The sequence below is a fragment of the Notamacropus eugenii genome, chromosome 6, assembly GCF_028372415.1.
Source record: "Notamacropus eugenii isolate mMacEug1 chromosome 6, mMacEug1.pri_v2, whole genome shotgun sequence".
Lineage (NCBI taxonomy): Eukaryota > Metazoa > Chordata > Mammalia > Diprotodontia > Macropodidae > Notamacropus > Notamacropus eugenii.
In genome coordinates, this window is record NC_092877.1 from 102,752,986 (window position 1) to 102,779,335 (window position 26,350).

Below are 26,350 nucleotides of genomic sequence, written 5' to 3' on the forward strand. Positions count from 1 at the left end.
ATTGGTTGTCAGATACTATAGTACTTTTGATAATATGTACATCTCTGGAAAGTATACTACCAAGATAAGTAAACTTGTCCAAAGCATTCAAAACTTCTCCATTTGCTGTAACCAATGGTGTAGTGGTGGCTGATGGAGCACCTCTATTTTCTTGGTGTTAATTGTTAGACCAAAATGAGCACAGTCAGTTGAGAATCTATCCATACGTTGTTGCATACAATGCAGCTTCAGAGGCTACATTGAGTGCACAATCATCTGCAAACAGAAAATCATGCATCAACACTCCCTCAACTTTGGTCATGACTTGTATGTAACCTTTTCAAGTTGAAAGGTTTACCATCAGCGTGGTAGCTGACCTTGATGCTGTGTTCATCCTTATTGAAAACATTTGACAGCATGGTCGAAAACATACTATAAAAAGCATGGGAGCAAGCACACAGCCTTGTTTCACTCCATTGGTGACTGGAAAGGCACAAGAGCACTCACAGTCCATTATCTAGAATCCAGGCAAGCATGCTGTCATGAAATTGATATACAATCCTGATGAACTTCTCCAGGCAACCAGATTTTGACATAATTTTCCATAAGCTGTCATGACTAACAGCATCAGAGTCCTTGATCAGATCTACAAACGTTGTGTACAGACCTCTATTCTGCTCCTGGCATTTCTCCTGGAGTTTTTGGGGAACAAACACCGTATCTTTTGTTGCTTGACCCTTTCTGAAGCCACACTGACTCTCAGATATATGACCATCTCCCAGGTGAAGGATCAGCCTGTTAAGGAGAATTTTCCAGGGATGTACACTTTGATAATGAGGTTGACACATACATTGCCAGAGTTAGCTCAATGTTTGGGAGGCTCCGAAGGAAAGTATGGGAGAGAAGTATTAGATTGACTACCAAACTGAAGGTCTACAGAGCCATTGTACTGACTTCATTGCTCTGTGATTGTGAAACCAAGACAGTTTACCAGTGCCTTGCCAGGAAACTGAATTGTTTCCATTTGAATTTGTCTTAGGAAGATTCTAAAGATCACCTGGCAGGATAAGGTACCAGACACTGAAGTCCTTACTTGAACTAAACTGCCAAGCATTTAAACTGTGCTTCAGAAAGCACATACACTTGCAAAACACGCACTTGCCAAAGAGACTATTTTATGGAGAACTAACACAGGGCAGGTGATCACATGGTGATCAGAAGAGGTGATACAAGGACACTCTCAAGGTCTTTCTGAAGAACTTTGAAATTGATTGTGACATGGGAGGCACTGGTACAGGACTGCTTAGAATGGAGTACCCACTTTAGAGAAGGTGCTGTGGTCTACAAGCAAAGCAAAATTGAAACTACTCAAAGGAAACACAGGATGTGCAAATTTAGAGAATCCACCCCAAATATTCACATGGATTATTTGTGCCTGATCTGTGGTAGGGCATTCTGAGCTCGTATTGGTCTGATAAGCCACAATCAGACTTGTTGAAACTTGACTTTATCATAGCGATGTCGTTTCAGTCTCTCCCAGAACAAAGGACAACAGCTAACCAGCTTTTGATAAGCTTTTGTGCAAAGAACACCATGCAAATGATGTAGTTTAAATACAAATATTGGTTGCAAAGTATGAAGTTGTAGAGAAATTCTGTTAGAACTGGATAAGACCTTCTATATCAAATCAGCATGTGCTCTGATTCTTTATGACTTCTGGTGGAAAGTTTAGAATAGGTGAAGATGAGAAGTAAAAGAGTCAAGAGAAAGAAATGAGACAACCTAGTGACTTGTTGATTATACAAAGTCTCATAACTGTCATGAACCCTTTGTTTAAAAAAAACTAAATCTGGTAGATTCTTGACATCGTGAATATTAAAAAACATTGCAAGTAGTGCATTGGATTACCATATTATGGATGTGGAAGTTTTTCTTGAATAAACTGTCTGTGCACATTCATGCCACTGACTCCACAGAATTTAGGTAAGAATTTATAATATACAAGAAATAGTAATGAGAAAAATAAATGGTGTACAATTAAGAAGACTTAGCCCTGAGTTATTTAAACAAACTATTAAAAATCAAAATGGGTATTGGGAAACAGAAATGACATCAACACCGACTGTAATATAATTTCATCAAGAGGTTAAACCAGTGTAATTAATAGGTACAACAAGGAGACTAAAAGAGTTCAGAAAGTGCCATAGTAAATATTTGATTTACTTGCCAAATGGAGAGAGATGGCTTCCAAAAGCAACTCTGGAATAAAATATAGACATGTCTCTAAAATATTATGAAGAATGGTGGATGAATATGAACAATAATAATATCATGGTCCCTGAGGCACTTACAGAAGTAGAGATGGCACTAAAGAGAACAAAAGCTACAAGTTTGGATCAGATATATAAAGAGAGGAGATGTGTTCTAGAGGAGAGCCAGTTCTGAGGTCATTGAGTAACTGATTTACAAGACATCAAGAGGATAAGAGGATACGAAAAGGGTTGAAAAAATCTTGGATCTTATTAATATCAAAAAAAGGTGATTGACAGGATATCAGCAACTACTGTGCCAATCTGTGTTTATACAAATTCTTTATGAAGATAATCTATGTACATTGTAACGTATATAAGAGTATACATTGTACATAAAGAGTATTAATGTACAAGTAGGCTTACTGAACTGTATTCAGCAATGGGCCACATCTTTACCATCTCACAATTGACAGAAGGCTATAAAAAAAAGATCCCATTGTGCTTAATTTTTTTTTATTATGAATAAAGCATTTGACTGAGTAGGATGAAAGACTGCCTTATGTAGTCTATTTTTGTAAAAGGTTACCTTCCATTGAAGATTTCTTGGAACATGCAGAAAGAGAAATAGCAGGGGTTCAGTAATCTTCTGATAATAAATATCAGGCAAGGAATCATATGCTGACCAAAAGTATTTGCCACTATGATGGAACAGATTTAGCATGTATTCCAAGTGGAGGAGGTATTTCTGTGCATTATGCTTCTGTCTATAGATGATGTTGTATACTTGAATCTAACTACTAACATCGTAGAGCCTCCAGGAGGAGGAGGAGCTCTGTAATCACTCGAAGGCATTTGTTCTGTTGATTCACCCAGGAAAGTTCAAATAAATGAAGAGTAGCTGAGATTTCAATGTGCATCTCAATCAAAACTCTACGGAGCTTGTCCATCTGTATGTACATCTGAAACAGACGGTACTGATGGACTGATCTCTGAGTCCATTGTTGAAAAGGATGACTACTTTTGGGAAATAACAAAGCACTTGTACTGATCCTTAGCTCCCAATTCAGTCCAATTCATTAAATATTTATTTAACACCTACTATATACGCTGTGGAAAGCCCCAGAGATACAATATATAAAAAGACAGTCTGCCTTCAAGGAGCTTACAATCTAATGGATGGAGATCATACACAAAAGGAGGCAAGAAGGGGTTGGGAAAGGGGAGATGTACCTTGCTTGGGCAGGTGCAGAAGAGAGTGAGGAGCTGAAAGTTCAATTTCTGCCTTTTATAAAAAAGGAAGGCATTGGGAAGAGTTTGTTATTCTACCCTCCATTCAGATTGAAGAGGAGGCTGACAGAGGTGGTGTTAATCAGGGCTTGAGTTAGCAGCATGGTGGTGAACTTTGTGGGAGGTTGTGGCTGAAAGACAGGCATGGATGGGTTATGATTTGCATTCTTGGAAAGAGCTCTCCAGTGGAAGACGTCACAGATTCATTTGTTGTTACATCACTTAGATTTCCTAATATATTACTCCTTCCCAGGGAACAACTTCGTGTAATAGAATAAAAGGAGGAGAAATAGTCAGTTCAGCAAAACAGTGGAATAAATATCAAGAGTATATACAAATAATAACAAAGTAATTAAATACAAGGTAATTTGGGAGGGAGAGCACTAGCTTTGAGGAATTTTGGAAAAGTTTTATGTAGATTGTGGTTCCTAAAGAGATAGGAGGCTCAGTACAGAGCCTTGTACTGTACCCACGTACAGTTAAGGGGCATGAGCTCAATGATCAAAAGGAAGCAGAGGAATGATTAGACATATGAGAGGAGAATCAGGAGATAGAAGTGTCATAAAATTCCAGAGAGGAGAGAATATCTATAAAAAAAGAGTGCTCAGTAATACCCAGTAAGGCAGTGATCATTTTTACCTGTAGAAAGAAGTTGAGTTGGGAAGCCAGATTGTAAAAGGTTGAAGAAATCGAGAGTGTATGAAGTGGAGGCACCTAGCTTCAACATCATATGTAGTATTCCGCATCTGTAGGCCTGTACCTCTGCAAAGAAGCAGGGTACCTTCTCACAAATATTTTTTTTGGGGACCAAGCTTCATTAGATTTTTACAGCATTTAGTGTTTCAGTTGTTCTTTACATTGTTGCAGTTTTCTATATTGTTTTCCTAGTCTGTTATATTTCACTTCTTACTCATAAGATAATAGATCTAAGGCTGGAAGAGATCTCAGAGGTGAGCTGGCTCATGGCTTTCATTTTAAAGATGAGGAAACAGAGACATAGAGAGGTTAAGTGATTTGCCTATCACAAAATTTTGAATTTAGGTTCCTCTGACAACGGAACCATTGCTTTTTCCGCTGTTTAATGTTGCCTTCTATCTCATATCATATAAGGTAGGTATTTGACCTTGTTAATGATAAGGTCAAACACAAGAAGATGAACACTGAGGCTGGAGGGAACCAGAGTTGCAATGGAGACAATAGAGATTTAGGAGGATTGAGGATAGTGAATCATCAGAGGGGGAAATTTCAAAGTTAAAAAAATGTTATGAGAGGGATAATATTATGTGGGATGTTATAAGAGATGGTAAGGTCAAGCATATGACCTTTCCTGTTGTTGGCTAAAGTAGAGTGAAAGTGCATGGGATGGAGAGAGATATTGTAAACATTGTATTGAATTTCTTAAGAAGGGAGACAGACTAGTAGGTTGTTCGCAACAATACGAATCTGAACTGCATGGTATCTGAATGGAATGAATCGCAAAGAAAAAGAGGTTGCTTGTTAATAATTTCAGAAAGAGAGGCTGGAAGCGGTAACAAGGAGTATGTCATCTTTCGATATCTGGCCCTGATTCAGCATATCTGGAGAACATGAGTGAAGGAGCCAGTCAACTTTGGAAAAGTGGGCAAGGAGAGGGAACCCATGTGCTGTGATTGTAAGAATACGGAAAGGGTATGATGGAAAGGAAGAGATTAAGAATGTAAAAGAGTGTTACCATTCTAAAGGAGAGTAGTGGAGAAAAGATAGCAGGGGAATGGTTGAAGGGGACTGGATGGAGATTAGAATATGGGGAAATGTAGATTTCTATGGAGCTTTTGCCCTGAGAGGCAACTACTTTAAATGACTAGAATTAGGTACTATTGATCAAAATAGGGAAATTGGGAAAAAATATTGGTTTCTGGGTGGGAGGGGTTGCTGAGTGGGGATTCTTGTTCTCTCTTCAATGCCAGATACCTATCTCTGGTTTTTACACTTTCTTTCTCTTTGCAGTTTTCCTTTTGTGATCTACCGTCACATGACATAAATTTTGTCTCTGACTTCCCTCTCTGATTCTGCTCTGTTTTTTTCATCTCATTTCCTTGTGGAGTTTTAATGCACATCTGAAGTAAATTTGTGAGCTGGCACTTTTGGGTTCAACCTTCCTTTGCGAGGCTTATATGCCAACCTCCCCCCCCCACACACACACACACACTCACACACTCCTTTTCTCCGTAGTTGTATCTCTTCTCATGCACCTTAATTAGGCAAAATACTAGTCTTCCTCCTCTTCTCTTCTCTAGTGTATTCCCTTATTTTCTTTCCTTTCTTAAAACCAACAAGATTACATTTAGTCTTTGTGTTTGTTTACTAACTCTGTAACCCTTAGAGACAGTTATTTTTAAAAAATTTGAGTTCTGAATTCTCTTCTTTGCTCTTACCCCTGCCCTCACTCACTGAGAAACAAGAAATGTTATTTATATCAATTATACATGTGAAATCATGAAAAACATTTCCATATTATCCATGTTGCAAAAACAAAAGCAAGAAAAAATGAAAAAATTTTGCTTTAGTCTGCATTCAGACTTTTATCATTTCAGTTCTCTGGAGATGGATAGCATTTTCATAAGTCCTTCAGAATTAGATCATTGTAATAATCAGAGTAATTAAATTTTTCACAGTTGATCACCACTACAATATTGTTACTGTGTGCAGTGATATCCTGCTTCTGCTCATTTTGCTTTTCATGGTTCATATAAGTCTTCCCAGGTTTTTCTGAAACCATCCTGCTCATCATTTCTTTTAGCATAATAGTATTCCATCACAACCATATGCCACATCTTGCTCGGCCATTCCCCAATTGATGGGCATCCCCTCAATTTCTAATTCTTTGCCACCACAAAAAACTGCTGTAAATGTTTTTGTGCATGTGGGTCCTTTCCCCTTTTTTAGGAAATCTATTTTCTTAATGATCTTTTTGGGATATAGACCTAATAGTGATATTGCTGGGCCAAAGGGTATGTAGTTTTATAGACTTTGGGCTTAGTTCCATATTGCTCTCCAGAATGGTTGGATCAGTTCACAACTCCACTAATAAGTACATTAGTGTAACAATTTTTCTACACCGCCTCCAACATTTTCTATCATAGTATTTAATCTGATAGGTGTAATGTGGTACCTCAGAGTTCTAATTTGCGTTTTTCTGATCACTAGTGATTTAAACTTTTTTTTTTTAATGTGACTATAGGTAGCTTTGATCTTCTGAAAACTGTCGATACCTTTTGGCCATTTGTCAATTGGGGAATGAATAGTATTCTTATAAATTTTACTCAGTTCTCTATATGTTTGAGAAATGATCAGAGAAACTTGCTATAAAAATTTCACAGTTGCCTACTTTCCTTCTAATCTTGGCTTCATTAGTTTTGTTTGTGTAAAACCTTTTTAATTCAGTATAATCAAGATTATTCATTTTACATCTGATAGTGTTCTCTTTCTCTTGTTTAGTTGTGAATCCTTCCTTATTTATAGATCTGACAGGTAACATTTTCCATGCTCCCCTAATTTGCTTGTGATATCACCCTTTACGTCTAAGTCATGTAGCCATTTGACCTTACCTTTGTGTACAACATGAATGTTGGTCTGTACCCAGTTTCTGCTAAATTGCTTTCTAATTTTATTTCTTTTTAAAAAATTCTTATTTCTTTTTTTGTTACATTTTAAATTCTGAACTGTCTCTTCCCCTCCCCATGCCACACTTGAAAAGGCCACCATTTGATACACAGGCATGTGTGTGTATATAACATATTCCATATATTCTTTCTCTGGGGACTGATCGCATCTTCCTTAGGTCCTATATAGTTGATTTGAATATTTATAATACTCAAAACTTAGTCATTCACAGCTAGTCTTCAAACAGATATTGCAGTTACTTTATACCACATTCTCTTGTCTCTTCACTTCACATTTCATTATTTCATGGAAGTCTTTCCATGTTCTTCTAAAATCAACCTGGTCATCCTTTTATTCAGTGCAGTACTATTCCATCTCAAGCATATACCATGATTTATTCAGCCATTCTCCTGTTTACTACTGTGTATTGTATGGGATATATCAGGTGTTCAGGGAGTGATGCTAGTGCATTTCCGGTGTGAAGGCTTACCTAACCCTTTTTAGAACTTCTCATTCACCTTTACCCAACTTTCACTTGTGGATCCAAGAAGCTGTAGCTTGTTTGCTGGTTACACCATGGTAAACTATCTCAGCAGATGGGCTCAACCAGATTGAGGGTAACCTTTTGGTGAATTAGGAGAATATGTGAAGACTTTCCCCTGTAGAATGGGCAGGTGAGAACAGTTCTAGTGGCTTTGAAAGTGACTGAAGCAGGCTCTTAGAGCTTGCTTAGACATTAAAAACAAGGTAACATCCAGTGCATCCCAGGACATTGCCAGAGTCTTGACTTTTGTCTTGGTTTTTCCTCACTTAAATCTGTATCATGCAGGAGTCAAGACAATCACCCCATAATGTTATTGGTTGTCTTTGAAAATGGAAAAAGGACAAACAACAGCAGTTGTATATTGTGTACTTAATCTATTCCACTGTTCCACTATGTTTTTTAGCCAGTACTAGGTTGTTTTGTTGACTACCACTTTGTAGTATAGTTTGAAATCTGGTACTGATAGACTGCTTTCCTTCATATATTTTTTACTTGATTCCCTTGATATTTTTTATCTTTTTTTCTTCCAAATGAATTTTGTTATGATTTTTTTTAAGCTCCACAAAATTTTTTGATAGTTTAATTGTTATGGCACTGAATAAGTAAATTAGAATTTTCATTTTTATTATATTGTCTCAGCCTACCCATGATAATGAATATTTCTTCTTTTATTCAGATCTGTCTTTGGTGAAGAATTTTTTAAAATTGTGTTCATGTAGTTCCTGGTTTCATCTTGACAGGTAGACTCAAGTATTTTATCTATTGTCTGCAATTATTTTGAATGGCATTTCTATTTCCTGTTTCTTCCTACTGGACTTTGTTGGTGATATATAGGAATGCTGATGATTTATGTGGATTTATTTTATCTCGTGTGGTATTACTAAAGCTGTTCATTGTTTTAGCTAATTTTTAAATTATTTTCTTGGACTCTGTAAATATATCATATCATCTACAAAGTGATAGTTTTGTTTTCTTACTGCCTATTCTAATTTCTTCAATTCTTTTGGTTGTCTTATTGCTATAGCTAGCATTTTTAGTACACTTTTGAAGAATAGTAGTGATCATTCTTCACCCCCATCTTATTGGGAAGACTTCTAGCTTATCGCCATTACTGATAATGCTTGCTGATGGTTTTTAGATAGTAGTTAATCATTTTAAGGAAAGCTCCATTTATTCCTATGCTTACTAGTGTTTTTAATAATAATGATTATTTTGTTATTGTTGTTTCAATTATGTACAACTCTTCATGACCCCATTTGGGGTTTTCTTGGTGAAGATACTGGAATGTTTTGCCATTTACTTCTCTCTCCTTTCTGTTTCAAGTGTGTTTCTTGTAAACAGCATATTTTTGGAATCAAGTTTCCAATCCATTCTGCTATCTGCTTTTGTTTTATGGGTGAATTCATCCCGTTCACAGTTGTAATTACTGTGTTCTTTCCTCCCCTCTATCCTGTTTTTCCCCCTTTTCTCTCTCTCCCTTTTTTTACCCTATTCCTCCTCAAAAGTCTGTTTTGCTTCTGACCACTGCCTCCTTTAATCTGTACTCTCTTCTGGTCACCTCACTGCACTTCTCTTATCTCCTTCCCCTTCTACTTCTCTGTTGCATGAAATAGATTTCTATACCTAAGTGACTGTATGTTATTTCCTTTTTGAACCAATTCCACTGAGAGTGAAGTTCAACCTTTGTCTGACCCCACTCCCCTTTTTCTTCTCTACTTTGTTAAAACTCTTTCTTGCACACCTCTTTTATGTAAGATAATTTCCCCCATTCTTTCCCCCTTCCCCCTTCTCTCAGTGTATCCCTCTTATTCACCTCTTAGTTTTTTGGGTTTTTTAAAATCATCTTATCATAATACAACAGTAAGCACCCCACCATACACAAGGGGACCTGCTATCACACATTCTTTGATCTGTTTTTCAAAAGGAAAGGCAACTTTTGAGAGGTTAACAATCTCCTTTGATCAAGTACATATATCATTTACTAGTAGAGAAAAATACAAGAAAAGAAATAAAGGCCACAATTGTCTGACCATTACATACGTACATAGTTAGCAGAGGGGAAGCACCACCAGCATTTGAGTTTTCAGTGTGTGTGTGTGGGGGGGGTACTGCTTAGTGGCTTCCCAGAGTCTCATCAAACACATGAACCTTCTTCTGAAACTAAGCCCCAAAAACAAAACCTCCTCTCAGAGTATATATACTCTTTTCAGACCCAGAAGGCATGACCCTTGGTGACCCTGTGCCTCATTAGAAAATTAACAAAAGGTCTGGATCCTCCTACAAATCTTCCCTAATCAAACTCCCCTTAAAGGGCAGGCCCATTGATGGATGGGGAAGATCTTTCCATTAAGAAGCAAAATTATATTAACAGTAAGCAAAAAGCTATTATTAGTACACATAATCCCTTTACACTCATACCCCTTATTTTTGCAAACTCCTCCAAACTGCCTTAATAATTACAAAGTTCTTAGGAGTTAAAAGTATCATCTTCCCACACTGAAGTGTAAGCAGTTTATAACCATAATAAATTTCTTATGATTTCTTTCTTGTTAACCTGTTTATGCTTTTCTTGAGTCTTATGTTTGGATATAAAATTTTTTAAACCAGAGGACTCTAAGAGGTGAAGATGAGGAAGAAGACTATAAAGACACCTATTACAAAGGCATGGGGATTGGAAGTGGAGTTTTGTGTGTGAGGAACAGCAAGTAGGCTAGTATGATTCAGACCCAATTGTGAACAGCTTTAAATGCAAACAAAAAAATTGATCCTAGAGATAACGGCCTTTGGATTTTGAGTGGAAGGTAATGTGGTCAGATCTATATGTTTTAGGAACTCATTTTGGTAGCTCTGAAGGAAGGCTCGGAGTGGGGAGAAACTTGAGGGAGATTGGAAAGCTATTGCAATAGTCCTGGTTAAAAGGTGTGGAGAGACTGAATTACAGTGGAGACTGTGTAAGCAGACCAAAGGGATAATCTGAATGATATTGTGGAGAAAGAAATGACAGTATTTGACAACTAATTGAATATGTGGGTGAGGAGACAGATATTGCAAGCTTGGCTGTCTAGACAAATAGTGATGACCTTGACAGTAATAGGGAAAAAAGTTGCATTTGGCTTTAAGGGTAAGGAGTTCTGTGATGAAGGGATTGGAGTTTAGGAGACAGATTATGACTAGATGTGTAGATCTGGTAATCCTCTAAAATAGAGATTGTTGAACCATGGGAGCTGAAGTAATCAGTGAGGAAGTATAGAGAGTCTTAGAGAATACTTAGTAAGTTTGTCATGGGCTGAAAATTGAGCACTGAAACCAGAAAGGAGGAGAAACCCAGAGAAGAGAGAATATCCAGGAGAAGATGACAGACACTGTAGAGATGATGAGGACTGAGAAAAGGCTATTATATTAGATTTGGCAATTAAGAGATGAGTGCTAAGACAGTATTATGTAAAGCAGCAGTTCTCAAAAAAGTTTTTTAAAATCTCAGAAGCCCTTTACAATATTAAAAATTTTCAAGGGTCCTTCTGAGTTTTTTTCATGTGTTATCTATCAACATTTACTGTATTAAGAATTGAAACATTTTAATGTAATTTTTAAAATGGTTTTGATCTTTTAGGCACTCTGAAAGCATCTCAGGAAATTCTGGGACCATATTTTGAGAACCACTGGTTGAGAGCATGCATCAACAGTTCTTTTAGCCTTCTTCTTTTCTTTTTTCTTTCTAGATTTGCATATTTTTAGTTTTCAACATTCACTTCCACAAGATTTTGAGTTCCACATTTTCTCCCCATCTCTCCCCTCCTCCCACCCCAGGATGGCATGCATTCTGATTACTCCTTTCCCCATTCTGCCCTCCCTTGTGTCTCCCCCACCTCCTTTTCCTATCCCCTTCCACTTCTACTTTCCTGCAGGATAAGATGGAAGATCATTTGCATGTAAAAACAATTTTTAGCATTCATTCTGAAAATTCTGAGTTCCAAATTCCCTTGCTTGCCTTTCCCACCTACCCTCATTGAGAAGGCAAGTAATTTGATATAGGTTATACATGTGTAATTATGCAAAACACTTCCATAATAGTCATGTTGTGAAGGACTAACTATATTTCCCTCTATTCTATCCTATCCCCCTTTTATTCTATTCTCGCCATTAACCATGTCCCTCCTCAAAAGTGTTTGCTTTTGATCACCCTTTCCCCCAATCTGGCCTCTCTTCTATCCCTTCCCTTACCCCCTTACTTGCCTATAGGGTAAGATAGATTTCCATACCCAATTGAATGTGTATGTTATTCCCTTCTTAAGCCAAGTCTGATGAGAGTAAGGTTCACTCATTCCCTTTCACACACCACCCCCTTCCTCTCCACTGTAAAAGCTTTTTCTTGCCTCTTTTATGTGAGATAATTTACCCCATTCTACCTCTCCCTTTCTCCTTTTCCCAGGACATTTCTCTCTCTTACCCCTTAATTTTATTTTTTAGATATCATCCCTTCATATTCAACTCACCTTGTGCCCTGTCTATTCCTTCCAGCTACCCTAATAATAAGAAAAGTCTCATGAGTTATTTTTCCACATAGGAATGTAAACAGTTCAGTTTTAATCAGTCCTTTATGATTTCTCTTTCCTATTTACCTTTTCATGCTTCTCTTGAGTCTTATATTTGAAAATCAGTTTTTCTATTTACTTCTTTTTTTCCCAAGAATTTATTAAATTCTTCTATCTCATTGAATGTCAGTTTTTCCCCCTCATCGATTACATTCAGTTTTGTTGGATAGGTGATTCTTGGTTTTAATGCTAGCTACTTTGACCTCCTAGATATTATACTCTAAGCCCTCCAATTTCTTAATGTTGAAGCTGCTACATCTTGTATTATCCTGAATATATTTCCACATTACTTGAATTGTTTCTTTTTGGCTGCTTGCAGTATTTTCTCCTTGACCTGGGAACTCTGGAATTTGGCTGCAATATTTCTGGGAGTTTTCCTTTTGGGATCTCTTTCAAGAAGTGATCAGTGGATTCTTTACATTTCTATTTTACCCTCTGGTTCTAGAATATCAGGACAGTTTTCCTTGATAATTTCTAGAAAGATGATATCTAGGCTCTTTTTTTGGTCATGGTCTTCAGGTAGTCCAGTAATTTTTAAATTATCCTTCCGGATTTATTTTCCAGGTCAGTTGTTTTTCCAATGAGATGTTTCATGTTGTCTTCTATTTTTCCATTCTTTTTGGTTTTTTATAATTTTTTGATCTCTCCTAGAGTCCTTAGCTTCTATTCGCTTCATTCTAATTTTTAAGGAATTATTTTCTTTAGTGAGTTTTTGGACCTCCTTTTCCATTTGTCTAGTTCTGTTTTCTAAGGCATTCTTCTCATTGGCTTTTTGGAACTCTTTTGCCATTTGGTCTAGTCTGTTTTTAAGATGTTATTTTCTTCAGTATTTTTTGGGGTCTTCTTTAGCAAGCTGTTGACTCATTCTTCATGATTTTCTTGCATCACTCTCATTTCTCTTCCCAGTTTTTCCTCTACTTCTCTTACTTGATTTTCAAAATCCTTTTTGAGCTCTTCCATGGCCTGAGACCAATTCATATTTCTCTTGGAGGCTTTGGATGTAGGAGCTTTGAATTTGTTGTCTTCTTCTGAGTGTATGTTTTGATCATCCTTGTCGACAAAGGAAGATTCGATAGTTTGAGGTTTGTTTGTTTTTTCCATTGCTTGGTCATTTTCCCAGACAGTTATTTGACTTTTTAACTCTTTGTTAAGGAAAGGCTCTGCTTCTAGTGTGGAAGTTGTACTGTCCCAAGCTTCAGGGGTTTTGTGCAACTGTTTTCAGAGATACTTCTAGGGACCTATAAGTTTTCTGTTCTTCCAGGGTGTTATGATCTAAGGAGAAGTGTTTACTCCTCTCCTGGCCTGTGCTGTGGTCAGTGATGAACCACAAGCACTCTTTTTCTGCTTTGGAACTGAGGAGGGTTCTCTCTCCACTGCTGCCACAAGCCCAGGACTGTGACTGAGATGCAAATATGGGCAAAGGAACAGTTTCCTGCCTAAATGCCAGTGAAGAGACCGCTGTAAATCTCATTCTGATCTGTTGTTCCTTCCTCTTACCATCTGTGGGCTGAGAGCTCTGGAAACAATTTCTACTGCCACCTCTGCCCTGGGACTATGCTGGGGCTGAGACTGGGCTGTGCTGCTCTGTCTCCCAGGTCCAACAGACCTTTCCCTACTGACCTTCTAAGTTGTCTTTAACATTTGTGGTTTGAGAAGTTTGGAAACTTCCACAACTGATTCAATCCCCTGAGGCCTGCTTTTTGGATGTGCCGGGCCTGGTCTTTGCTAGTGTGGCCTGCATTGGCCTGCACTCCTCCCAGCCTGGTGCAATAGACCTTTCCTGTTGACCTTCCTGGTTATCTTGGGCTGAAAATTTGTTTCACTCTGGCTTTTTGTGAGTTCTGCTGCTTTAGAATTTGTTTAGACTAATTTTTTTACAGGTATTTGGAGAGGTTTTGGGGAGAGCTCAAACTCCACCTTACTTGTTTTCGATTAAATTGAGTGTCAGAGGTTGACAAGCCTAAGGCATATACATAGTTTTCAGAGTGCTGGTAGAATTCTAAGCAAGAAGATATAGATTTTCTAACCCTGGACTGTGGAAAGTGTAGAATCACACTTCTAGATATGGATTAAAATTTGTTGTCCTAACATGAAATATCAAAATCGTACTCTAACATTTTATCATTGACTGTAGATTGAAAGACAATGTCAGAGTGTGTACAAGATGTTATTAAGCTGTAGTAAAGGCTTGTACATGCCCAGTGGTGAACTGTAATGTCTCTTGCCCAAGGACCCACTTTTCTGAGTTTTGGAAGGGTTTCCCTAGGTTTTTCAGAAGTGATTGATGAATTTTAGGGACTCAGAAACTCGAATTTTCTACCAAATTGTAGAAGGATTGTAATCTCATTGTGGGAGAGTGCCCACAGCAACTCTCAGGATCATTGATGGATTTTGATTTTCTTGATAACTGGGGGGAAAAGAAAAGGTAAAAAAAAAAAAATTTTTCTTTTGTTTTTAAAACTTTGAAATGTCTTTCAGGTGACTAGTGGTGCTAAGGACCTTATATAAAAATCAGGTCAGTTCTGTGAAAATCATGAAGTGTAGATAATTTCTATAGTTCTTTTATCATTTCTTTCCTTCTCATTGAGCCATTCTTGTTTTCCCTTTGAGAGAAGAGAAGGCTGGTAAGCTCATCAACCAAGAAGTGTTAGGTATTTTAAAAAAATTCTCAGTACTATTTGCATTTAAAAACAAGTAAGCACAGGTTAGTGCAAATTTGAGGCCTTTTCTTCCTTTCCTACTTAAACCTGTTTACCTTTATGGCTTTATCTCATTTTACTTTGTTCTGTGTAATTCCCATCTGGCTTAATTTTTGTTGTAATAAGCTCTCCCACCTCCTTACCTTTATTCACTCACTTTTCTGTATCTGAATACTGTTCCTATTTTCCTGCTGAATTTCTATTCATGCTTTGAAATCCACTTGAAATGCCACCTTTTCCAGGAAACTTTCCTTTATTCCTACATAAGTAATAGTCTTACAAAACAGTTTCATTTTGTTGCTCTCTAATGTGCTTATCATGAAATATGTTTGTATATTTCTCTCTACTAGTTTGTAAACTCCAAGAAATTAGAGATCTGTATTTTGTATTGTTATATTAGTATTAATATGGCACTGTACTCTTAATATTCATTGCCACTAATACTACTTCTGTTACTACTACTACTACTAAATAATGTTCTGTGCGTGAATGGATGGATGGATAGATGAAATTATTTTAGGGAGTAAAACAAAGTATAGATGGAAAAATTTTAAAAAAGAGTTTATAACGTAGAGAGCACTGTGATAGTGCTTGGAAGAAATAAAAGTGTTTAGATAAAACTCAATCCTTGCCTTTTCCCATAGCTGAGAGTTTATTAGTAAATTGAAATTACTGAACTGTAGTGAAGTCAGGTATTTCATCAAGTTTAAGCAAAGATAGTAAGAGAAGTAGTAGCCAGACCTATAGGGTTGCGTAAGGGTAGAGATTTTAATTTCCTAAATACTATTTTAGATTGTATTGCAGTCACATAATTTGAGTATTTAAAATAAGTGTGACTCATTTTAAAATACTTTTTTGGGGGGTGCACCCTCGTCTGCAAGGGAAAAACAATCAAGATCTCTATTTTAGAATACTGTACTTAATAAATAATTATAAATCTAATATATATTTTTTTCCCTTTTAGGCTGTATTCATCACCAAAGAAGAAACTGACTCCATCACAGAAAGCAATTAGCCCCTTAGTTTGGTGCAGGCAGGTTTTGGATTACCCAAGTCCTGATGTTGAATGTGCTAAAAAATCTCTGATCCACAAACTTGATCAAACTATGACAGGTAAGTGTATAAATTAAGTGAACTTTAATTTAAAAATGAACATTTAACAATTTTAAAAGCTATTTTTTCAGCTCATTTAAATTTATGTTTAAATTATATGAATGCTTAATTTATTGCTCAGTGAAGTTTCATAAGGCTGACATTTTAAATCCATTACTTTGATTTGTTTTCCTGTTTCTGTTGTCATTTAACACAGATTTTTCCATGTAGACTGGATCACACAAAAGATATTCCCTTCGTGTCTTCAGTTTTTTTTAATTCAGTTATGATAAGCAGAGTTCAGTGGTGAAGAGTGTTGGATTTAGGGTTAGAGGAACTGGGTTCATGTTGTACCTCTGCTACTTACTACATGTATGACTTTAGACAAGTCACTTAACCTTCTGGGGCCTTAGTTGTCTATTCCTGTAAAATAAGAAGATTGGGTTAGATAGCCTCGTTGAGTTGCTTTCTAGGTCTAAATCATGATCCTGTGATATTACAACTTTCTGTGCGTACTAATATAATTTGCATAAAAAATTTTGTGGAGGTTTACCTTGTCTTTGGAGTAATTTAGAATCTGTGTACTCTTTAGGATCTATTGTTTCTTTTACATTGACCTTTTTAGTTCAGTTCAAGTATTAAGTGTATTTTTCACCTAAATTACCTAAAGAGATACAAAAATGTGAAAGAGGCAGTTCTTGTACAATTAAAATTAAAAGTCTTAGATTTAGAGCTGGAAGTGATTGAGGACAGAGGACATATCTTCGTTTTACTGATGGGGACCCAGAAAGGTGTCATGACTTACCTCAGATCACACATTTAGGCATTATAAGTCTGGAGGAGAAATAACATAATGATTCAAATAGCTTTAATAATAGGCAAGATGTGACGTGTAATAAAAGAAGTATAAGCCAAGCATTATGGTTCAGAGTAGAGATCAATCAGTTTAGAAAATTTCATGAGGGTGATAATATAAATATGGGTATGATTTTGATGGGTAATAATGTATAGGAGGAAGGGAAGAGACAGAGCAGAGGGAGCAACAATAGTGAAGCTATAATAAATAATTTATTTATTAAGTAGTAAGTTGTTGGATGAAAAATGTATGTGTTAAGGAAATAATTGGATTTAAGACTGAAAAAATTAAGTAGGATCCATATTGTGGAGGAAGCCTTTGAATACACATGACAGAGTGTGGATTTATTCTGAATATAGTATGAAATGAAACTTAGGGGAGATATTTTGGCCTAGACCAAAGAAAATTTTGTATTTGGTAGTAAATAAGATTGTTTTTCTTTTTTTATTATATTTCAGCAAAGTTTTACAGGCAAATAATACTTAGGACTTGATTACAAATCTAGATGAGTCCAATATGTAAATGAAGAAAGACCTTCTTGAGGTGTAATTGTCATATTACACTTCAGGAAAAACCTGGGCTTTTCATATTTGCCACTTGGGAGACTGCATGCAAAATCACTTTACTTCTATTGAGTTTCCTCATCTGTAAATTAGTGATAATTTCATTTCTACCTACGTGATTCTTAGGTTCAAATTACATAATGTTTATAAAGTGCTTTTCAGATATTAATATTATACAAAGAAAGTGCTAATCTGTATTGCTACAGAAATTTCCTCACAAGTTCCTTGTACCATTGAAATCCTCATCCCATCATCACCATCATTTGTTCTTTTTTGCTGCTGCTGCTGCACCATTTCAGAACCTCAAAGTCTGTTTTGTCTCACCTGACAAAAAAACCTTTGATAGTATCTACTATTGGTCATGCAGCATCTATTTGAAAACCTTTTGTGTAGGGAATTCCCACCAACAGTCCATTCTACTTTGATCAGTTCTAATTGTTATGAAGTTTTTCTGGCATATTTGTTATCCATCCATTATTCTTAGTTTACATCCTACTGGAGCCACACAGAACATTTCTAATAATGCTTGTATATCACAGCCTTCAGATAGTCAAAGAGAGAGCTATTCTTCTTCCTCTCTCAGTCACTTTCTCTTTTTCTGGGATAAAAATGCTCTGTTGTGTCAGTCAGTTACAATATGCTACAATATTTCTAGTTCTCTCACCAGTTTGGTCACTGTGCTTCCTAAGGTGTTGCAACTAGACATCACATACCAGATATGGTCTTTGAGACTTTTTCCCCCTTCAACTTATTTATTTTAAGCTTTCGTGAAAAAATTTTTTTGAGTTCCAAATTCTCTCCCTCCCTCCCAATCGTCCCTCACCCGTTGAGAAGGTAAGCATTATGATACTCACCACTATACATGTGAAGTCATGTAAAACATGTTTCCGTATTAGCTGTGTTGCAACCAAAAAAAGCAAGCAAAATAAAGTGGAAAAAGTATGCTTCAATCAATACCCCTAATTTCAGTTTTCTTTCTGAAGATGGATAGCATTTGTCATCATGAATCCCTTGGAATTGTCTTGGATCATTGTGTGGATTAGAGTAGTTAAATCTTTCACAGTTGATCATCATTACAATATTACTATTTCTGTATAGAATGATCTCCTGGTTTTACTGACTTCACTTTAGATCAGTTCATATAAGATTTCCCAAGTTTTTCTTTTTTTTAAAATATGTAATTTATTTATTTTTTCAGTTCTTAACATTCACTTCCACAAGTATTTGAATTCAAAATTTTCTTCTATCTCTCCCTACCCCAGGGCAGCATGCACCCCATCCACCCCTTCCTCCAGTCTGTCCTCCCTTGTATTACCCACCCTTCTTCCCTCCCCTTTCTCCTCTGTCCTATCCTGCTCGTCATTTATTCCATTCTCTCCCTTGACCTGTCCTCCCACAACAATGTTTGCTTCTGATGATCCATTTCCCCAATTTGCTGTCCCTTCTATTATCTTCCCTCTCCTATTCTCTTCCCCCTTGCCTTCCTGCAGGGCAAAATAGATTTCCATATCCAATTGAATGTATGTTATTCCTTCCTTAAGCCAAGTAAGGCTCAATTATTTCCTTTCCTCTGCCCCTTCTTCCTCTCCATTGTTGAAGCTCTTTCTTCCCTCTGTTATGTGGGATGATTTGCTACATTCTGCCTCTCCCTTTCTCTTATTCCTAGTGCATTTCATTCAACAGTAAATTTTATTTTTTTTAGGTGTTCTCCCTTCATATTCAGGTCACCGTGTCCTCTGTCTACGTGTGTGTGTGTGTGTGTGTATGTGTGTATATCTGTATACATACAGATATACACATGTACATATACATACCTACATAGATATTCCCTCTTAACTACCCTAATACTGAAAAAGGTCTCATGAGTTACAAATACTATCTTTCCACATAGGAATATAAACAGTTCAACTTTAATGAGTTCATTTCCTGTTTACCTTTTCATATTTCTCTTGATTCTTGTATTTGAAAGTCAAATTTTCTACTCAGCTCTGATCTTTTCAGCAGGAATGCTTGGAAGTCCTCTATTCCATTGAAATTCCATTTTTTCCCCTGAAGTATACTCAGTTTTACTAGGTAGGTGATTCTTGGGTTTTAATCCTCTCTCCTTTGACCTTTGGAATACCCTATTCCAAGCCCTTTGATCCTTAGTGTAGAAGCTGCTATATCCTGTGTTATCCTGATTGTATTTCCATAATACTTGAATTGTTTGTTTCTGACCGCTTGTAACAATTTCTCCTTGACCTGGAAACTCTGAAATTTGACTACAATATTCCTAGGAGTTTTCCTTTTGGGATCTCTTTCAGGAGGTGATCAGTGAATTCTTTCCATTTCTCTTTTGCCCTCTGGTTCTAGAATATCAGGACAGTTTTCCTTGATAATTTCTTGGAGATGATGTCTAGGCTCTTTTTTTGATCATGGTTTTCAGGTAGACCAATAATTTTAAAATTATCTGTCCTGGATCTATTTTCCAGGTCAGTTGTTTTTCCAGTGAGATGTTTCATGTTGTCTTCTATTTTTTCATTCTTCTGGTTTTGTTTTATAATTTCTTGGTTTCTCATAGTCATTAGCTTCTATCTGCTCCATTCTAATTTTTAAAGAACTGTCTTCTTCAGTGAGCTTTTGAACCTCCTTTTTCATTTGGCCAATTCTGCTTTTTAAAGCATTCTTCTCCTCATTGGCTTTTTGGACCTCTTTTGCCATTTGGGTTAGTCTGTTTTTAAAGGTATTATTTTCCTCAGCATTTTTTTGGGTCTCCTGTAGCAAGCTATTGACTCACTTTTCATAATTTTCTTGTATCACTCTCATTTCTCTTCCCAATTTTTCCTCCACCTCTCTTACTTGATTTTCAAAATGTTTTTTGAGCTCTTCCATGGTCTGAGACCATTGCACTTTTTTTTGGAGGTTTTGGAGGTAGAAACCTTGAGTTTTGTGGCTTCCTCTGATGGTATGCTTTGTTCTTCCTCATCTGAAAGGATGGTAGAAGATACCTTTTCACCAAGAAAAGTAACCTTCTATAGTCTTATTTTTTTTCCCTTTTTGCGGGGCATTTTCTCAGCCAGTTACTTGACTTTTGAGTCCTTTGTCAAGTGGAGGGTATATTCTAGGGACCTATAAGTTCTCAGTTCCTCCAGGGTGGCACCATCAAGGGAAAGGAGTTTGCACCTCTCCTGGCCTGTGCCCTGGTCTTTGAGCAATCACAGGCACTCTTTTCTGCCCAAGAACTGCAAGTAAGGTTCCCTCTAGAGACTCCACCAGCTCCACCATGCCAGTTCTCCTCCTCACCCCAAGACCATCACTCAGGACTGTGACGCAGATCAGCTGCTCAGTTCCCCCAAGGTCTTCAGGTCAAGGGCTCCAAAAGTGGACGCTGCTGCTGCAGTGGCTGCTGCCGGGGCCAGATCGTGCTTCATGCTTTGCTCTCACCCAAGGGAAAGAGCTTACTCACTGCCCTTTGAAGCTGTCTTTAGCATTTGTGGGTTGAGAAATCTGGGAACCACAGCTGCTACCTGTGATTCGGCGCCCTGAAGCCTGCTCCAGTCTTGTCCCTTCTATGTGGCCCAGACTGGGCTGTGCTCTGCACCAAGTCTGGTGTATTATACCTTTTCTCTTGGCCTTCCAGGCTGTCTTGGGCTGGAAATCTGTTTCACTCTGTCATTTTGTGGTTTTGCTCCTCTAGAATTTGTTTAGAGTAATTTTTTACAGGTATTTTATGGGCTATGGGAGGAGAGCTAGAGTAGGTCTGTCTTTCTAGTCTGCCATCTTGAGTCCGCCCTCCTAAGTTTTTCTTATAGCACAATAGTATTCCATCACATTCATATATCACAATTGGTTCAGCCATCCCTAACTGATGGGGTATCCCCTCAATTCCCAATTCTTTCCTACTGCAAAAACAGCTGATATAAATATTTTTGTACATGTCGATTCTTTTCCTTTTTCTTTGATCTCTACGAGATACAGACATAATAATGGCATTGCCGGGTCAAAGAGTATGCACACTTTTATAACCCTTTGGACATAGTTCCAAACTGTTGGACCAGTTCACAACTCCACCAATGCTGCTTTAGTGTCCCAGTTTTCCCATGTTTCTGCCAACATAATGTTCTTTTTCTGTTACATTATCTAACGTTAGATGTGACATGGTACCTCAGTTGTTTTAATTTGCACTTCTCTGATCTGTAGTGATTTAGAGCATTTTTCAATATGACTTTTGATAGCTTTGATTTCTTCTTCTGAAAACTGTTCAAACTAATATTTAGTCTTCCTCTTTTTGGACAAGATGCAACACTTAATTTAGCCTAGAATAACTTTAGTTTTTTTATTTGTTTGTTTGTTTTGTTTTGGACAACATACTGTTTTAACTCATGTCAGGAATACAGTATGTTAAGTAAATTCCATAAATCTTTTTCATATGAAATGTTTTCTTACCTTCCCTTCACCATCCTGTTATCTTTTTGAAGTTTTTCAAACTCTATTATGGAAAAACTCTTCTCTTAAATTTCATTTTATTATATTTGGATCCATCATTATAGTTTGTTGAGGTATTTTTGAATACCTATTCTGTAAACCAGTATGTAAGTTATCCTTCCCAGTTTTGTTCATCTCCACAAATTAGCCCAGTGCTTGTCATATAATACTGCAAGTGCTTAATAAATGCTTGTAGATGACTTGTTGACTTGGGCTTGGGCTGCTTTAAGAGATGGTGGGAGCTACCTCCCCAGAGGTTTTCAGCCAAAGGCAGAATGACTTTGGGTATATTGTGTAGGGGATTCTTGTTCAGGTACAAGTTGGAATGGGTAACTTCTGAAAGCCCTTTAAATCCTGAGAGTCTCTAGGCATTCCATACCTCTTTTCAAATGATCATCAACATCACTTTTCATGATAGAATTAAAAGTAGTCTCATGAATGCCACAGTGTATACCCAGGAAAAGTTGCTTAGATGAGGGGCCTTCTGGGCCCCTGAACCTTTCATTGCCTGTGGTGATCACCAAAGCTCATAACACTTCTAAAGAAAAGAAGCAGCAGCATTCTAGGTAATGGAGTACAGCTTCCCCTTGATGTCATGAACAATCTTTCCCTGTGGAAACTGTGGAAAGATATAGCTTTACTATGGGTGAAGTAAGTGGTGCATGGAATACTGGACCTGGAGACAGACCTGAGTTCAAATCCAGTCTCAGATACTTGTTAGCTATGTGACCCTGGGCAAGTCACTTAACTCCTTTTGCCTCAGTTCCTCATCTGTAAATTGAGGACACACTGGAGAAGGCTGTGGCAAACCACTCTAGTATTTTTGCCAAGAAAATTTACAGACACGACAACAGCTTTACTACCACAATTCAGCTGTGGTAGCAAAGCTGTACCTTCATTCTATCAAATAATTTGTCAGATTAAGGCTAGCCAAGTCCACATCTTCTTCACTGATACAGTCCCTTTTACAAATTAGGTATATCTCTTTTCTCTCTTTTGGAATTCAGGTAAAGTTGGGGAGAGAGAAGAATTCCTCCTAGCTTTTTTCACAGGTGAAAAAAACCCAGTAAACTCAACTCTTAAGTAATTGTCACTGCTAAAGACAGGGAAAATGGGCACAAAAGAGTCATCTACTGAGCAGCAGGGGAGCTTATCCCCGTGAATAACTGAGAACTCCACTGGACCATAGGTTCATGGATCTAGGGCAGGAAGAAATGCAGAGGTAATCTAGTCCAGCTCCCTCTCACCCCCGCTTTTTTTCCTTAAAAAACACAAATGAGGAAACAGGCCCAGAGAGATTAAGTGACTTGTCCAAAGTCACATAGGTAGAATGATTAAAGAAGGGATTTGAACTTGGGTACGCTTGACTCTGGCGTCATTGTGTTTTTTCCACTGTACAATTTTGCCTTTTGTTAGTATAGTTGATAATTGCAATGACATTAACTAGGCAATGTAAGTTTTAAAAAAAGAGTGAGCTGTATTTAATTTATACACCACTGACTCTTAGATAGCTACTATACTGTTAACCTTCTTTCTGATATAGACCTGGAAAATCTTTAAATTCTTTGTCAATAATCTTGAAACTAATTTCAGGGTTATATATGGGATGAGACTGTAGGTTGATGCTATCTATTCCCAGTGCATATAATGAAAACTAGGAGGGTACAGGTAAGAATTTGCCAATAACATCTTTCTTGAGTGTATGTGTGTGATGTGCATTTAAAAATCTTCTACATTAGTATGAAGTTACATTTTGTATGCTTATTTTTACCTTTTCAGGAAAAAACAGAGTTTTTGAAAATTACTAACCACTGCAGGAAAAACAATTTCCCAAATTAAAAAGCCAAAATTAAGTACATGATTTTATATTCTAACTTTATCCTGAATTTTTTTAAACCAATAAGAACTTTTAGAAAGTAAATCATGCATGCTGCTGAACATACAATTTTTAAAAATAGACTGCTGGGAAGTTGTAATGATTAAACTTTGTTTTTAAGATATGTACCTCCCTTCCTTTGCAGTGTTAGGTTACTATGGGTATGGAATGTTGAGTATTATATCAGACTTTTGGTTAATGTATATAGTTTTGATGATATTTCTCCGCCATGCCCCCAATTTTTGGTTATAAGAATGACTTAGGGAGGGGTATAGAATTAAATTGGGAAATGTGGATTTAGAAACAAGGTATCAAAAAACTTTTTTTTTTAAATGTACGGGTTTTTTTTATGTTACCATAAATTGATAAAGAGTATCAGCTTTATACCAACATGAGAATTAAGGTATTTTGTTGCTAAAGATTTGTTTTGGAAGTGACTAGAAAATATTGTATATATGTGTTTTCATTGTATTGGGAAAAAGGCATAGCATTTTTCAAAATTTTAGAACTTTTATTTTTACTATAACCCTGAGATTTTTTTTTCTTTTTGAGGTATGACTTAAACATTTAATTGCAAAAATTTGATACCGAATGCATTTTCATAATCTTTTACTGTGATCTTTTCTTAATGCAGCCATCAAGAGGCAGAGTTTGTATAATAATTCTTTCAACTCTGTGAGTTACACAAATTCATACAGCCCAAATGCAAGTAGCCCTTATAGTAGTGGTTTCAATTCTCCTTCCTCAACACCAGTGAAACCTCCTGTGGTCAAACAGCTTATACTTCCTGGAAGTTCAGGTAAGAAGAAGACTTGTGTTTTGAATTATGGATTATACTTAAGAGTACATTATGGTTGGTTTTATTTTGTCAGAGTATTGGTAAGGGACTTAGCATTATCCCTTAGAATAGTTGGTTTAACTATAGAATTAGGTTCCCTGTATGTCTAGAACTTTGTACTCATGAATACTGCTTGTATCTCATTTATTCAGTTAGATAAGCATTTAAGTACCTACTATATCAGGTATTGGTGCTAAGCTTAGAGGATGATTGCGCATTCACTGCAGCCTGAGGCTTAAATGCAACAAAGTACGGATTGATTCTCTGCTTGTTGTGTCACTTTTGGCATAACAGTTAACATCAGGAAAAGAGGCTCTCTATCAGCCATGGTGATATTGATAGTGAGGTCTGAGACAAATGGAATTATTAATTATCATTATCATGTTATTGATTTGTGGAGTAGCTAGGTTGCATGGTACATAGAGCAGTGGACTTGGAGACAGGAAGATCTGACTTAGACACTTAGCTTCATGACCCTGGGCAAGTCATTTAACCTCTGTCTGCTTCAGAGTGGTGATGATAATAACCCCTATCTTCTCGAGTTGTTGTGGAATTCAAAATAGATAATCTGCCTAAAGCATTTTGAATACCCTAAAGTTCCATATTAATGCTATCCTCATTATAATCTTTATGTAAGTGATATTTTGTAGCAATATTCTTAATAAATTTCTGTCCTTTCCTGTTGGATTCTGATGGATTTATTTCATGTCCTAAAACAAGTTGAAGTTGTTAATTACTTCACTTGAAGTGGACTCTGTAAGTTTCTCTAAGTACACTATCATATCTTTGCAAAAAGCAATCATTTTGTTTCTTCTTTGCCTATAGTTATTTCCATTTCTTTTTCACATTTTATTGCTAATAGCTATTATTTTTAGAATTATATCAAATAATAATTGTGATGATGAACATCCTCACTTTACTCCAATCTTATTGGAAGATTCTTTTTCTCCATTACACATAATATTTCTTTGTTTTAGATAGAAGGGAAGGGCCGTTTAATGCTACACTTTAAAAAAAAAATAAGGGTTTTGAATTTTGTCAAACTTTTTTTTAAACTATTTATTGATATAATAATTGGTTTTATTATTTTTGTTATTAGTTTTAGTCATAAGAACCAACCATACATACATGCTTGGTATTTTTTACTTGGTATTAGTGTATAATCTTTTTCATGTGTTGTTGTAGCCTCTTTGCTATTTGTTAAAAAAATCAACTTTGTGGTAATGTTTATTAGTCTATTGGTCTACGGTTTGCTTTCTCTTTCCTTGATTCTTTGCATAGAGTTTGGAAGAATCCCCTTTTACTTTTTTTACAAGGTGTTTATGTAAATTAGCATGCATTGTTGATAGAATTAATTTTGTAAAATCCATTTGGTTCTGGGTTTTTTTGCATGGGTAGTTCATTTGTGGTTTTGTTCAATTCCTTGATTTTGACTTCTTTAGTTTTTGAGCAAATAAGTTTCAGTGTTTCCACAGCCTTAATTTGAATTTTAAGCTTTTATTCTCTGTAGATATTCAGTAAACAGGTAGGGAGATATTTGAGGATAGAAAGATCTTCAATATTTTCTCTTATCTCTTCTCATATTCCCAGTTTTCCTAGAGAATGTGTGCTATGTGCTGGCCTTGCAACAGGTGTTTTATTCCAATAAAATTGTTTTTTGGGAAAG

At 36.6% G+C, this 26,350-nt stretch overlaps 1 protein-coding gene across 6 annotated transcripts in view; it reads left to right on the forward strand.

Moving 5' to 3' along the window:
- Positions 1–26,350, forward strand: part of SLAIN2 (SLAIN motif family member 2) — a 73,122-nt gene that overhangs the window by 11,011 nt on the left and 35,761 nt on the right. For all 6 annotated transcript variants that reach the window (XM_072620706.1, XM_072620707.1, XM_072620708.1 and 3 more), the window contains exons 2-3: positions 15,960–16,108; positions 24,481–24,645. In XM_072620706.1, coding sequence (XP_072476807.1) covers positions 15,960–16,108; positions 24,481–24,645 — 314 coding nt within the window. The remainder of the gene's footprint in view (positions 1–15,959; positions 16,109–24,480; positions 24,646–26,350) is intronic.